Source organism: Carassius carassius, chromosome 17, assembly GCF_963082965.1.
Source record: "Carassius carassius chromosome 17, fCarCar2.1, whole genome shotgun sequence".
NCBI lineage: Eukaryota > Metazoa > Chordata > Actinopteri > Cypriniformes > Cyprinidae > Carassius > Carassius carassius.
The window spans coordinates 33,896,599-33,908,545 of NC_081771.1; the positions used below are offsets into that span (position 1 = coordinate 33,896,599).

General features: G+C 43.1%; 3 protein-coding genes and 1 long non-coding RNA gene across 4 annotated transcripts in view; 1 reads left to right on the forward strand and 3 right to left on the reverse strand.

Moving 5' to 3' along the window:
- Window positions 1–1,049: 1,049 nt before the first annotated feature.
- Window positions 1,050–2,493, reverse strand: LOC132160651 (G-protein coupled receptor 4). Its single transcript, XM_059570282.1, has one exon. It carries the CDS (start codon window positions 1,938–1,940, stop codon window positions 1,050–1,052), a length of 891 nt encoding a protein of 296 aa, XP_059426265.1. The 5' UTR covers window positions 1,941–2,493.
- Window positions 2,494–4,006: 1,513 nt separating this feature from the next.
- On the reverse strand, window positions 4,007–5,145 carry LOC132160652 (G-protein coupled receptor 4-like). Its single transcript, XM_059570283.1, has one exon. It carries the CDS (start codon window positions 5,000–5,002, stop codon window positions 4,112–4,114), a length of 891 nt encoding a protein of 296 aa, XP_059426266.1. The 5' UTR covers window positions 5,003–5,145; the 3' UTR covers window positions 4,007–4,111.
- A 2,114-nt stretch (window positions 5,146–7,259) lies between these two features.
- Window positions 7,260–8,073, reverse strand: LOC132090993 (uncharacterized). The gene is made up of 2 exons (XR_009422113.1): window positions 8,031–8,073; window positions 7,260–7,596 (listed from the first exon to the last, which is right to left on the reverse strand). It is a non-coding gene; the product is annotated as an uncharacterized LOC132090993 (long non-coding RNA).
- Window positions 8,074–8,208: 135 nt separating this feature from the next.
- LOC132160439 (RNA binding protein fox-1 homolog 2-like) overlaps window positions 8,209–11,947 on the forward strand; it is a 42,699-nt gene continuing 38,960 nt past the window's right edge. Inside the window, exon 1 of the mRNA XM_059570121.1 lies at window positions 8,209–9,324. Coding sequence (XP_059426104.1) covers window positions 9,037–9,324 — 288 coding nt within the window. The 5' untranslated portion in view covers window positions 8,209–9,036. The remainder of the gene's footprint in view (window positions 9,325–11,947) is intronic.

Genomic DNA, 11,947 nt, shown 5'->3' on the forward strand with positions numbered 1-11,947 from the left:
TAGCATCATCTAGTTACACAATTACAAGCTCGTACCATCTGCGTCACCTCAGTCTGTTCTTAATTAATCCCCAGGCACTTTAATTAACGTCTTAATTAGTGACTCGTTAGTGTTCTTAATTATGCATCTGGAAAGCTGGTGTCTAATCTGTGAGAAGTAAAAGAATCAGGTTATCTGACACAAACACAGCAGTGAGGAGAAGAAGGTAAAGTTCAGATTTATCTGCTGTAGCCTGATCTTCCCAGAGTCTGAAGATCAATCAGAAGAGAGTCACGAAGAGTTAAACGAGCAGCGGAGAAACAGGAGACGTCTGGGGAAACACCACACACAGAAAACACAACAACCAGCACAGTTTCATACAGTCAACACGCTGATGACGAGCGCTTCGTTAAATCAGTGCTTCTCTACTGGTTTTGATCAAATCAGAGATGAGATTTTACATCAGGGTAATGCAGGGATTTACAATAGTAACAAAAGCGAACATTGAAATAAATTAGTGTTAGTAGACCCTGATCAGGCCCAGTGAGATACAGAACTATGAACATGGATTAATAGGAAAATGGTCTGTTTTGGTTTCCAAGGGGTTTTATGTTCAGCTCAAACCATTTTGATCCTGTTTATGTATTTAATGTTGTCTGGTCTGTGGTTTCTTTGAAGTTTCATTCATGGTGTCTAAAGATGAAGATAAACTTGTGCCAAAATAATGTGGAGTTTGATGGAGATACACTCTTTGACATGAACAAGAACATGAGAAGTGTTTTCTCCCTTGTTTGCTGTCATAATGATTATATATGGTTATTTTATTGTATTATTTGACGGTGGTTTTCATGCTGTCAGTGCCCCATCACAACAGACCTGAGGGTCACCAACCACTGGATCTCCAACCCTGCTTCTGGAGACCCACCGTCCTCCAGATTTCAGCTGCAACCCGACTAATCAAGTTTACAGACAGGACTGGAGTCTGCAGGACAGTAGCTCTTCAGGAGCAGGGCTGGAGATCCCTGGATCACACGAGACAGACAGTCCAAGAGTCTCAAATCACACACACTTCAGACCCTCACAGTGATGGGTTTCTTGGAAGGACTCTGCAGGCATCGACAGAATGCGGAGCGCTCCATCTTTGAGATGTAGAGCAGGGGCTCGATGGTGCAGCTCAGGTCCATGATGGAGAAGACGCTGAGGCTGATCTTACAGCGGAACGTTTTGAAAGAGTAAGTGGAGGCAAACGGCATCAGAGCCACGGGAGGCAGATAGTTCCCAACGATGATGGCGAGGATGATAAGCACCATTTTAAAGGCCTTCTTCTTCACCGGGTTCATGACTTCTTTCCCTGCGACACTCTTCCTGAGGACCCAGATGATGGAGAGGTTGCAGAACATCATGATGAAGAAGGCCGAGAGGATGACTCCACTGAAGACCTCGTTCACGCTCATGACGCCTAAGAAGCTTTTGGTCAGAGAGTAGGCCAGGATGAGTCCCCACACCAGCAGCGAGACGCCGATCCGGATGCGAGTGTCACGGATCCCTGTGAAGAGGATAGGATGGACCACAGCGATGTACCTGTCCAGACAAATACAGGTGAGAAACAACGGAGTCACGTCTTTGAGTCCGTAGGCGAAACGCACCGAGTACCAGACGGATGGATCGTTGAAGTACAGACGGTTGGAAAGGTCAACTGCTGTCATGAGTCCAAAATAGGCGTCGAGGATGGAGAGGTTAAAAATAAAGACGTCTGACGTCGAGCCTTCACTCTTCTTCCTCAGAATCTGCCACAACACGAGCACGTTCAAGGGAACGCCTGCAACCAGGTTCAATACTTTCACACCAAAGTACAATAGAAACCAGTGGGGAGCCTCCGCACACTCCTCGAACTGGTACCACGGTAGACGATGCCACCCAGAGACGCTGGAGTTCAGGCTCAGAGCCGAGGTGTTGTCCATGATGTTGAAATGAGCTGCGGACGTCTGTTATAACGATCTGTCTTTGACAAGAGACTGGTATATCTACTGAACTTCAGACACACAACAAACAATGCTTTGTAGAGCTTGTCTCTCTCGAGTTAAATAGGTCTTGTTCAATACGGAGGCGTCTGCTATACTTCTGTACGATTGGCGACGTTTCTATGACCAGAACCCAGCTTGGACGCATCGTCAGTTTAGCGTCTCTCTCGGGGCGCTCCGAGAAAAGCTCTTCCCGCGGGAGACAGAGGTGGGAGGTTTTGGATGCAACCAATTGTTGCAGTTCTTTCGGGTCAACAAGATGATCTCGTCTGTGATTGGATGGAGGGCAGGGTCTGGCGGAAAAGTTTGCGATTAAAGTCTCTGCAGTTCGATGAAAGGGGACGAACAAATTTTGTGATGCAACTGCAGGTTGCAAGAAGAGCTTCACAAAAACAGCTGATGCAAGAAACAAATCTACAGTAACAACATTTCTGGCTCTCTGCCACAGACAAGCTTTTCCATATAAGAGCCATACTCTATAGAACAATACATATTTCAGTCCAAACCATGTACCAAAACACTGTTTCATTTCAGCTGATTTACTGGTGAACGCAACCAAAACTTACTCCAAATTTAGTTTGTGGTTTTATACAGCCACTGATGCAGTGATTGGTCTGTTCACTTGTATATTCTTATTTCACACATACATAAATTTGATGCATGTTTGATATTTCGTTGTAGGATTGAATGTCAGTTTGTCTTTTTTCGGTCTATGATGCAAGTGTTTCACTCCACGTGTAAACCTGTACAGGACAACATCAGATGCTGTAAGTGTTTTAGAACTCTATAGTTTGCCTTTGTGCATTTTAAGTTAATTCCACTCCTTCAGACGTTTTAATGCATGGGAGTTTAGTAAAGCCTTTGTTGTTTCTCGTACTGATGACGAACCTATATAATGAAACTTTCATGCATTTGACACTTTTCCTTTCATGTTCATGTTTTAAACAAACGGCACCAGAGGAGTTAGAGAATGAATAGATATTTGTCTCTGAAGATGTACTCGTGTACTCAATTATATAATTAGTGCTCATCTCATGTAAAGCTGTGGAGTTTTAGGAATTTTTCAGGTTTTTTCATATGCTCATCTGTAGATCTGTATATGTCATATCAAAACTGTGCTTTTCAGTTTTCCCTCAAGATAAATGTCCCTCTTCTGTTATTTTGACATTTCTGAGGTTGTACACATGTGGCTGCTATAATTCAGGATGGAAGAATAAGTGAACACAGACAAGTAAGTTTATAATTTTTGGAGTTCCTTTATGCATTAAAAATACAGTAACTGTTCTTATGTCTTGTCTATTATGCTCGGGTTATTAAACCATCTCTAGTAGTCCGAGGTCAATGACAACACAAGCGCTCGTGAGCATCTACTGTAAATGTTTTTCATCTTAATCTCGTAGCATCATCTAGTTACACAATTACAAGCTCGTACCATCTGCGTCACCTCAGTCTGTTCTTAATTAATCCCCAGGCACTTTAATTAACGTCTTAATTAGTGACTCGTTAGTGTTCTTAATTATGCATCTGGAAAGCTGGTGTCTAATCTGTGAGAAGTAAAAGAATCAGGTTATCTGACACAAACACAGCAGTGAGGAGAAGAAGGTAAAGTTCAGATTTATCTGCTGTAGCCTGATCTTCCCAGAGTCTGAAGATCAATCAGAAGAGAGTCACGAAGAGTTAAACGAGCAGCGGAGAAACAGGAGACGTCTGGGGAAACACCACACACAGAAAACACAACAACCAGCACAGTTTCATACAGTCAACACGCTGATGACGAGCGCTTCGTTAAATCATTCAAAATAAGAGCAGTATTCCAACTGTACACCAAGCATCATGCAACACGGTGCTAAATTTGACATATTAAACATTAAATGTATTAATGTAATAAGTAGACCCTGCAGAGGCTCAGTAAGATGAAAAATTATTTACATGACTTTAACCAAATTGAAGTATTTATATGCAGTTCACTGCACAGAGTGAATGTTATGTGTTTTTGAGTGTGTAGTTTTGTTAATGACGCCAGTTGAGAACCACTGGGTTAAAAAGATACAATGACAACCCAAAGGTCTACAATCTTATAAAATCACTATAAAATCAGTCAGTTTTTCATTTCAGACCCTCACAGTGATGGGTTTCTTGGAAGGACTCTGCAGGCATCGACAGAACGTGGATCGATCCATCTTAGAGATGTAGAGCAGGGGCTCGATGGTGCAGCTCAGGTCCATGATGGAGAAGACGCTGAGAAGAACCTTACAATGCAGCTTCTTGAACGAGAAGGTGGAGGCAAACGGCATCAGAGCCACGGGAGGCAGATAGTTCCCAACGATGATGGCGAGGATGATAAGCACCATTTTAAAGGCCTTCTTCTTCACCGGGTTCATGACTTCTTTCCCTGCGACACTCTTCCTGAGGACCCAGATGATGGAGAGGTTGCAGAAGACCATGATGAAGAAGGCCGAGAGGATGACTCCACTGAAGACCTCGGTCACGCTCAGGATGCCTAAAATGCATTTGGTCAGAGAGTAGGCCAGGATGAGTCCCCACACCAGCAGCGAGACGCCGATCCGGATGCGAGTGTCACGGATCCCTGTGAAGAGGATGGGATGGACCACAGCGATGTACCTGTCCAGACAAATACAGGTGAGAAACAACGGAGTCACGTCTTTGAGTCCGTAGGCGAAACGCTGGGAGTACCAGACAGATGGATCATTGAAGTACAGACGGTTGGCCATGTCCACCGGCGTCATGAGGCCGAAATAGGCGTCGAGGATGGAGAGGTTAAAAATAAAGACGTCTGACGTCGAGCCTTCACTCTTCTTCCTCAGAATCTGCCACAACACGAGCACGTTCAAGGGAACGCCTGCAACCAGGTTCAATACTTTCACACCAAAGTAGAAGATGAACCAATGAGGAGCGTCCGCACACACTTCATACTGGTACCAGAGCGGACGGCGCCACCCAGAGACGCTGGAGTTCAGGCTCAGAGCCGAGGTGTTTGACATGGTGATGAAATGAGCTGCGGACGAGAACAACTGTTATCAACATGAACTCAAGATCTACTCCAGATACTTCAGCACCAGAATAAAGTGACAACCAAGCCATATCTGACAATGATTTCAAGAGTTTTTCTCTGAGAATCTCATAAAATCAGGTTAAAGGATCATATGCGCTATATGGACAAAAGTATTGACACCCCTTTCTTTAGGACAGAAAAAGGCTCTTCCAAAACTGTGGCAGCTGGATGGAAACATAATTCAGTTTTGGAAGCATCTAAAATGACTGTACCCATATGTATCCATAAGTCACTGGTGTTTGGGGATGAGTTTTTGGCTCAAGGTCAGCATTTGAAGTCACAACAGACCAGTCAAGATCTTCCACACTGACTCAATCAATCATTTCGTTCTGAAACTTGCCTTTCATACAGAGCCACTGTCATATTAGAATAGAAAAGAGTCCTGTCCAAACTGTTGCTATAAAATGAGAAGCACACAATTACCTAGAATATCATTATATGCTTAAACATTAAGATTTGTACTCATGGAAATTACAAAAGTAGTCAAACCTGTTCATTAGAAGGAGGGGTGCCAATACTTTTGTCAATATAATGTACATCTTTGTGGTCAGCACATGATGGAGCGACATTAGGCGATTTTTCAAGCATGCATTTGCTACTTTCCTCAGTATGAAACTGGAGAAGTTAAGAAGAGTTAATTACGAGTTTCCTAGTCGGAAATTGGACATGACTATCGAAAATAGCATCAGTTTGACCAAAATGTTGGAATTGTCGCCCAGCATATCTAGATAGCGCTGTGAATATTTATATGGTTTATATGCTACACTTTATTCAAAACCTGATGGATATCGACTAAATATCTTCTGATTTATACCTTTTGGCTTTAATAATAAACCAGAGTTCCTCAAATCTTGCCCTGGAGGGATTCGAGGAACCCTGTTCTAAACAAACACGTATGAGATCTGCATTTACTAGAAGTATGATTACCATATTAGATCTTGACTGTCCTGGTCTCATGTGTGTAACATCTGGATCATTGAGCAGAACATCCTCACATCACTGATCTGCTGCGGTGCAACACTGTCACCTTGTGGGCTGCTAATGCCAAGAGTTTAACCAAACTCTAAGTAAATAAAGACTCTTTTATTTTGAATGAGTCTGTGTAATACAGGATTCACCAATAACTTGTTGAAAGATGAAGCAGTGCAAACCCTTGCACAGCAGTCACATCACAAACCGTAAGCGATTTCACAGTGCTTTAACTATGCAAATCTATATCTGTATAATCTGCATAATGAGACAGTGTTACAGCAGCCAGTCTAGTGAAAGTGGCATCCAAACGGCATTTGAAATCTCAACATAATATTGTCATAAGTTAACAATATGATATATGCATTAAATCCAGGAGAAACTCAACTTTTGCCAACTTTTTGTCAGTCCCACACTTCCCCGCTCATAGGAATGACCCCTTTAACTGATTACTAATATGACCAATTACCAATGTTTCTCAGATAACTCACCCACTGCTTTCTGAATACAGAGGCGTCCCGCTTCGATCCTCACAGAGTCTGTCTGTCCATCTCCTAACTCAGACGTGTCCTTAGTTTGGTGTCTCTCCTGCGGGACAGAGGTGGGACGTTTGGACACCACCAATTGTGGCAGTTCTTTTGGGGCAACAAACAGAACTAGTCTTTTATTGGCTGAAGAAAAGAAATCCAAGTTTTGTGATGTAACTGCAGGCTGCGAACAGAGCTTCACGTAAACAGGTGATGCAAGGAACAAATGAGTAAATCTACTGTAACATCTTGCAAATACACACATTTCTGGCTCTCTGCCACAGACAGGCTTTACCTCCACTCTCATAATAAATCATTTCAGCTGACTCCAAGACTTCAGTTTCCAGTGTGTCTATTCATTCAAAGGTCATTACACTCTTTCAGATTTCATTCAGATTTTCTTTTTAACACAATTCAACCTTGTTCAAGGTTTCCGTCCTCGATGAGCGACCTGATCCTAACACATCATGCATTTAATGGATTTAACCTGCACTTTCATCCAAACTGACTTTGCACTTTGTGTATTATATTTACCAAATGTTTGTTTAACTAAATAATGCATTCATCTAGAAAACTGAGCATGGCTAGCTCTCAGAGGCTCCTGAGTTTGTTCTGCAAGTTTTGATGACACTGAAACATTTGGTTAAAAGAAATAAGCATATACTTCCACATCAGTAAAAACCAGAGCTCCTGTTCTGACGCACTTTATTAGTAAGTAGCTTTACAGAAAATTAAAGTTTCTATTATATTCAGAAGTAGCTTATCAGCGGTGACTAACTTGATGTACAGATAGTAGAAATACTGTAAAATTCATGCAGTTAATGACATGTAATCAAACAGACGATGAACATTATTAACAGTAATTATTATATGATGCAGTCACACTTGTAGCAATATTTGTTAGTTCTGTTGTTGATTCAGGGTCAGCATCATCTGAGGTCCTCTGAGGGTCAGCATCATCTCTTCTCAGGTGTTCTGGATCCAGACTGGAGCTTGTGTAAATCCTAGTTACCACGGGATGGAAATCCTGGAAATAGAGAAAAATGAGCGTAGCTGTTGTTCCAACCAAGTAAAACTAATTAGTTTAACCCAAGCTAAAGAATAACAATAATGCGCATTTGATCAGATATTAGTACAAGATTATGAGATGTATTATTTAGAATGTTTGGTGAAAGAGATGTGTTTTTATTATATTATAGCTATTTTGGGGGGGGGGGGGGGTAGAAATTATAGAAAATAATACTTATATTTAACAGATAAGCATATTTCTATTCATCAAATATAATATTAGTTTTCAACAAAATAATAAATTCGTACATATTTATTCTCAAAATTTTAACTCAATGTTGCAGATTTGCTGAGTAGAAGAGAATTCTTTAAAAACATTACACATCTTACTATTCAAAAACTTTTGACTGGTGGCGTAGCTGTTAATATTTTATTTGAAATGTGAATCAACACATTTTGCCCAATGATTCCGCTGACTCCTGAAGTGAAGGGAACTCTGTGTCTGTCTGCTCGAGCTGCTGTAGTGCACCGTGTGTCCGCTAGAGGGCGCCACAGACGCGCCGCTGGGAATTTTCCACGGGAAATAATCCAGCAGGAACAAACTGAGCAGCATATGAATCTCACTATCAATAAACATAACATATGCGCTCTGATCATCTCCTCATATCGACAGATCCGTACGTGCGGATCGCCGTAGATTTCCAGCACATTCGCTATTTCAGTCGCGAGCTAAAAGTCGCGTCTGCCTTTCACCAAACGTTTTTTTCCCCTTCCTTTCAGACGGAACGTTCATTCTTGGCTCGTCACATGTTGACGCTTCCCGGTCGCAGCATATCGGGTTTATGCAAAGAAAACACAGAGACTGTAAAAACACACATCTAGCCAGACACAATCTTGCGTTCGGTTCTTAAACGCTAAAAGCGCTTCGTGCTCAAACGGGGAAAACTGGAAACCGCAGCAAGAATAAAGCAACGAGAGCGCGAGGAAACCGGAGAGGAGGGGCGCGTGTGCGCGTGCGTTTCCTCTCCGCCGCAAGAATCCAGAGAGAGAGAGAGAGAGAGAAGAAAGGAAAGCAGCAGCAGCTCCACGCCACTCCTTTGTTTTAGGAAATCGCTTGAATCTATCGAAGGACTGGAATGATGCATCGCGTTTCTCTCGCGTTTTTCCGCGACGCCTGTTTTTAAAGGCGAACTTGACGGTTTTGTGTTTTATTTGGTGGAAGAGCGTTTGAGATCCGAGACCTTCGGACGCATTACGCGTTTCCTTCGCGTTCGTCCTCCACGCGCTAGACTCGGTCTCCACCGTTTTTAAGTTCCACATCTTGTGATCTTCTCAGTGTTCCGACGCTCGCTGGGTTCTTCTGCTCGGGTTCGCGTCCAGGCCTCAGATACTCGCTACTCTTCAAAGGCCTTTAATGCGGCACGCGCGCGTCACATTGTAACGGGTTTCCACGCGTCAGATGAGCGTCGGTTCTGATCCTCTGCAGAACTCCTCGTCTGCGTTATTCGCTCTTCATACGCAACATCTGCGGCCCTCTTCAATGTTAATGTCGACCGACGTCGCATCTGTGATGCTGCCCGTGAGCCACGGGATCCTGGAGCACGAGCGGGATCTGGACTCCGGTTCGGCGGCGGCTCGGGGGATGAAGCGCGGGGATCCGGAGCCGGAGGGCGGCTTGGCGGCGGGGGATTCGATCGGGGCTGAATGCAAACGAGCGCGGATGGACGGTACCGAGGACACCGGACAGGTAAGCGTTAAAACCACCATTCTGTGCTTTTGAGTTTCTGAAAGAACAGATGCTGTGTGCTTCTCAGATCTCGTTACATGAGATGAAAACAAACCGCACACACGTCTCTCTCTCTCTCTCTCTCTCTCTCTCTCTCTCTCTCTCTCTCTCTCTCTCGAGGCCTGCTGTCCTCTCCATCTCTCCATCCTGCGGTACTTTTCCATCCTCCTCCATGAGCTGTTCTTCTGCTCCTCTCTCTTTTCAGTGTTTTATCATCTCTCCTTCTCTCTCTCTTTCCGTTCATTCTCCGGTAAGTGATCTAAAGTGCTGCATGGACCCTAATGGCTCATTTTCACAGGCTAATGGCTCACGGTTTCTCTAAACTGCACCATGACGGTTTAAGGCTGAGCGCGTGTGTGTGTGTGTGTGTGTGAGTGTGTGTGTGTGTGGAGCGCGCTGGTGTAGCCCAAAAAAGGTATTGATCCTGCTCCGAGAGAGAGTCTGGAAATACGCCTGCAGCGGAGGCAGAGATGGAGATGGAGAGCGTCACAAACCTTGGAGAATGCTGATTTCCAGCTCCAGTGTTTGTTCTTCAGTTCATGCAATGGTTTAAAACATTTCTTTGGTCTAAATCTGTAGGAGTTGCCTTCTGAGCCGCTGTGATATTAAAATCAGACGCATGCGACGCTGTCAGAAGAGGATTTGCTGTATCACTGACAGTAAAGAGGCTTTTTGTTGTGCTAAAGAGATCTACACTTGTTTCAGAGTGGCATTAGACTCTGATCTCCTATTTATCCTGACGTGGGCTGCTGGGGGGGGGGGGTTACACACACACACACACACACACACACACACACACACACACACACATGCTCTGATTGGAGATTTGCAGATAAGCCTTTGCATTTTTGCCTCATGCACTGAGCCGTGTGTACTGAGTGTGCTCCGATGTCGCTCTGCTGTTGTAATGTGCCCTGTTTGCCCCCCCCCCCAGTCTCCAGTAATTACCCCTATGGGATTGCATGTGTGTTACCATGGCAACTTTGAACTTTGACCCCACGAGCAGAGCAGTAAAATCGGGGTGTGATGGTTATTGTGATTGACAACAGAGCGAGCGCACGAGTCTCAGCCGGTGTGGAGTCAAGAAAGTGTCTTTTAAAAGTTTGTCTCAAGTTAAAGTCCACCTGAAATCAGAATCACTGAGTGTACTCTGTGTGTGGTGAACAAATAATCAGTGCAGATAAATAGAAAAAAGTTTGTCTTGGTAATCTTCAATCAAAATCTATAAATTTGCTTCGGCTCTGGAATGGTGTTTAGTAGGGCTGTCGCGATAATGTCTACAATATGGTTACGACTGTAATTTTCTCGCGAGCCGTTGTAGCTTTATGGTGCTTCATTTGTTTTGAATAGGCCGGCTGAAACGATGGGAGGCGCTCGACCTCGTCCCAAAACCTAATGTCACGTCGCCAGTTTGGGAACATTTCGGCTTTCAACCCAATGAAAAGGGCGAGCCAGCGAATATAAATTAGCCGATATGCAAAATGTGCTGCAAAAAGGTTCCTGTGACGCAGCAATACATCTAATTTGAGGTCATCGGGACATTCTAAAACGCTTAACGTGGTTTAATGTACTAATACAGTGATATTAACAGACCATTCACTAAACATCATATTAATAAAGTATATTATCTACAAAAAAACAGATGAACCCTGAATATGAATGTAACGCGTTTAATAACACGTTAAGCCTTTTCCTCCCATAGAAAACCATCATAAGGCTTAACGTGTTATTAAACGACTTGCATTCATATTCAGGGACCATCTGTTTTTGTTTTTTTTTGTACATAGTATACTTTATTAGTATAATGTTTAGTGAGTTTGGTTTTTAAAAATCTCTGTCTTAGTACATTAAGCCACATTAAGCGTTTTTTTTTTTCCTGGTGGGCCAGTGGTGGCACGATAATCAGTCTAGATTTCCGCTGCTGTCCAAAGTCGTGCGCAAATACATGTGTAATACGTGTAAGAACTCTTTGAATTCTTAAAAAAAAAAAATATATATTGGAAAACGCATGTTCTTGTTGCTGTTTGGCATTTAACAATAAACAAAAATGTTTTAAAACGTGTCTCTCTGTCAGTTAAAATAGCAACAATATATGCTACATAACTCAAAGATAGAGCTTTGTATGCAGCAAAATCAGGATAAATTAGCTATGTAAAAAAAAAAAAAACGGCGGTAAGAGGAGGAGCCCTGCAATAAACCCCGCCCTCTATTCAATATTCAGTTTCAGTTGTAAACAAGTCACAATACTGAAAAAAAAATGAGTGGCTGCTTCCAGATCTCACGAGAGTAGGAATCATGGTTCGGTGTTTGCGTGATGTCTGTCAACGCTGTTGGCATAAAATTATTTCTGCTTTTATTTTGATGTGGTCCGTGACAGTGACTGAATGTTTACACAAGTGCAACATTAATGTGTGTGTTTTTCAGTTCTCTAGAAAAGTGAAGTGAGTGAAATGTGACGTGACATACTGCCAAGTATGGTGAACCATACTCCGAATTCATGCTCCGCCTTTGACCCATCCAAAGTGAACACACACACACACACACACACACAGCAGCAGTGAACACACACACACACACAGCAGCA

What these genes read in the sequence shown, in the direction of transcription:
- LOC132160651 (XM_059570282.1), bottom strand. Translation starts at nt 1,940, where the DNA reads ATGGACAACACCTCGGCTCTGAGCCTGAACTCCAGCGTCTCTGGGTGG.
- LOC132160652 (XM_059570283.1), bottom strand. Translation starts at nt 5,002, where the DNA reads ATGTCAAACACCTCGGCTCTGAGCCTGAACTCCAGCGTCTCTGGGTGG.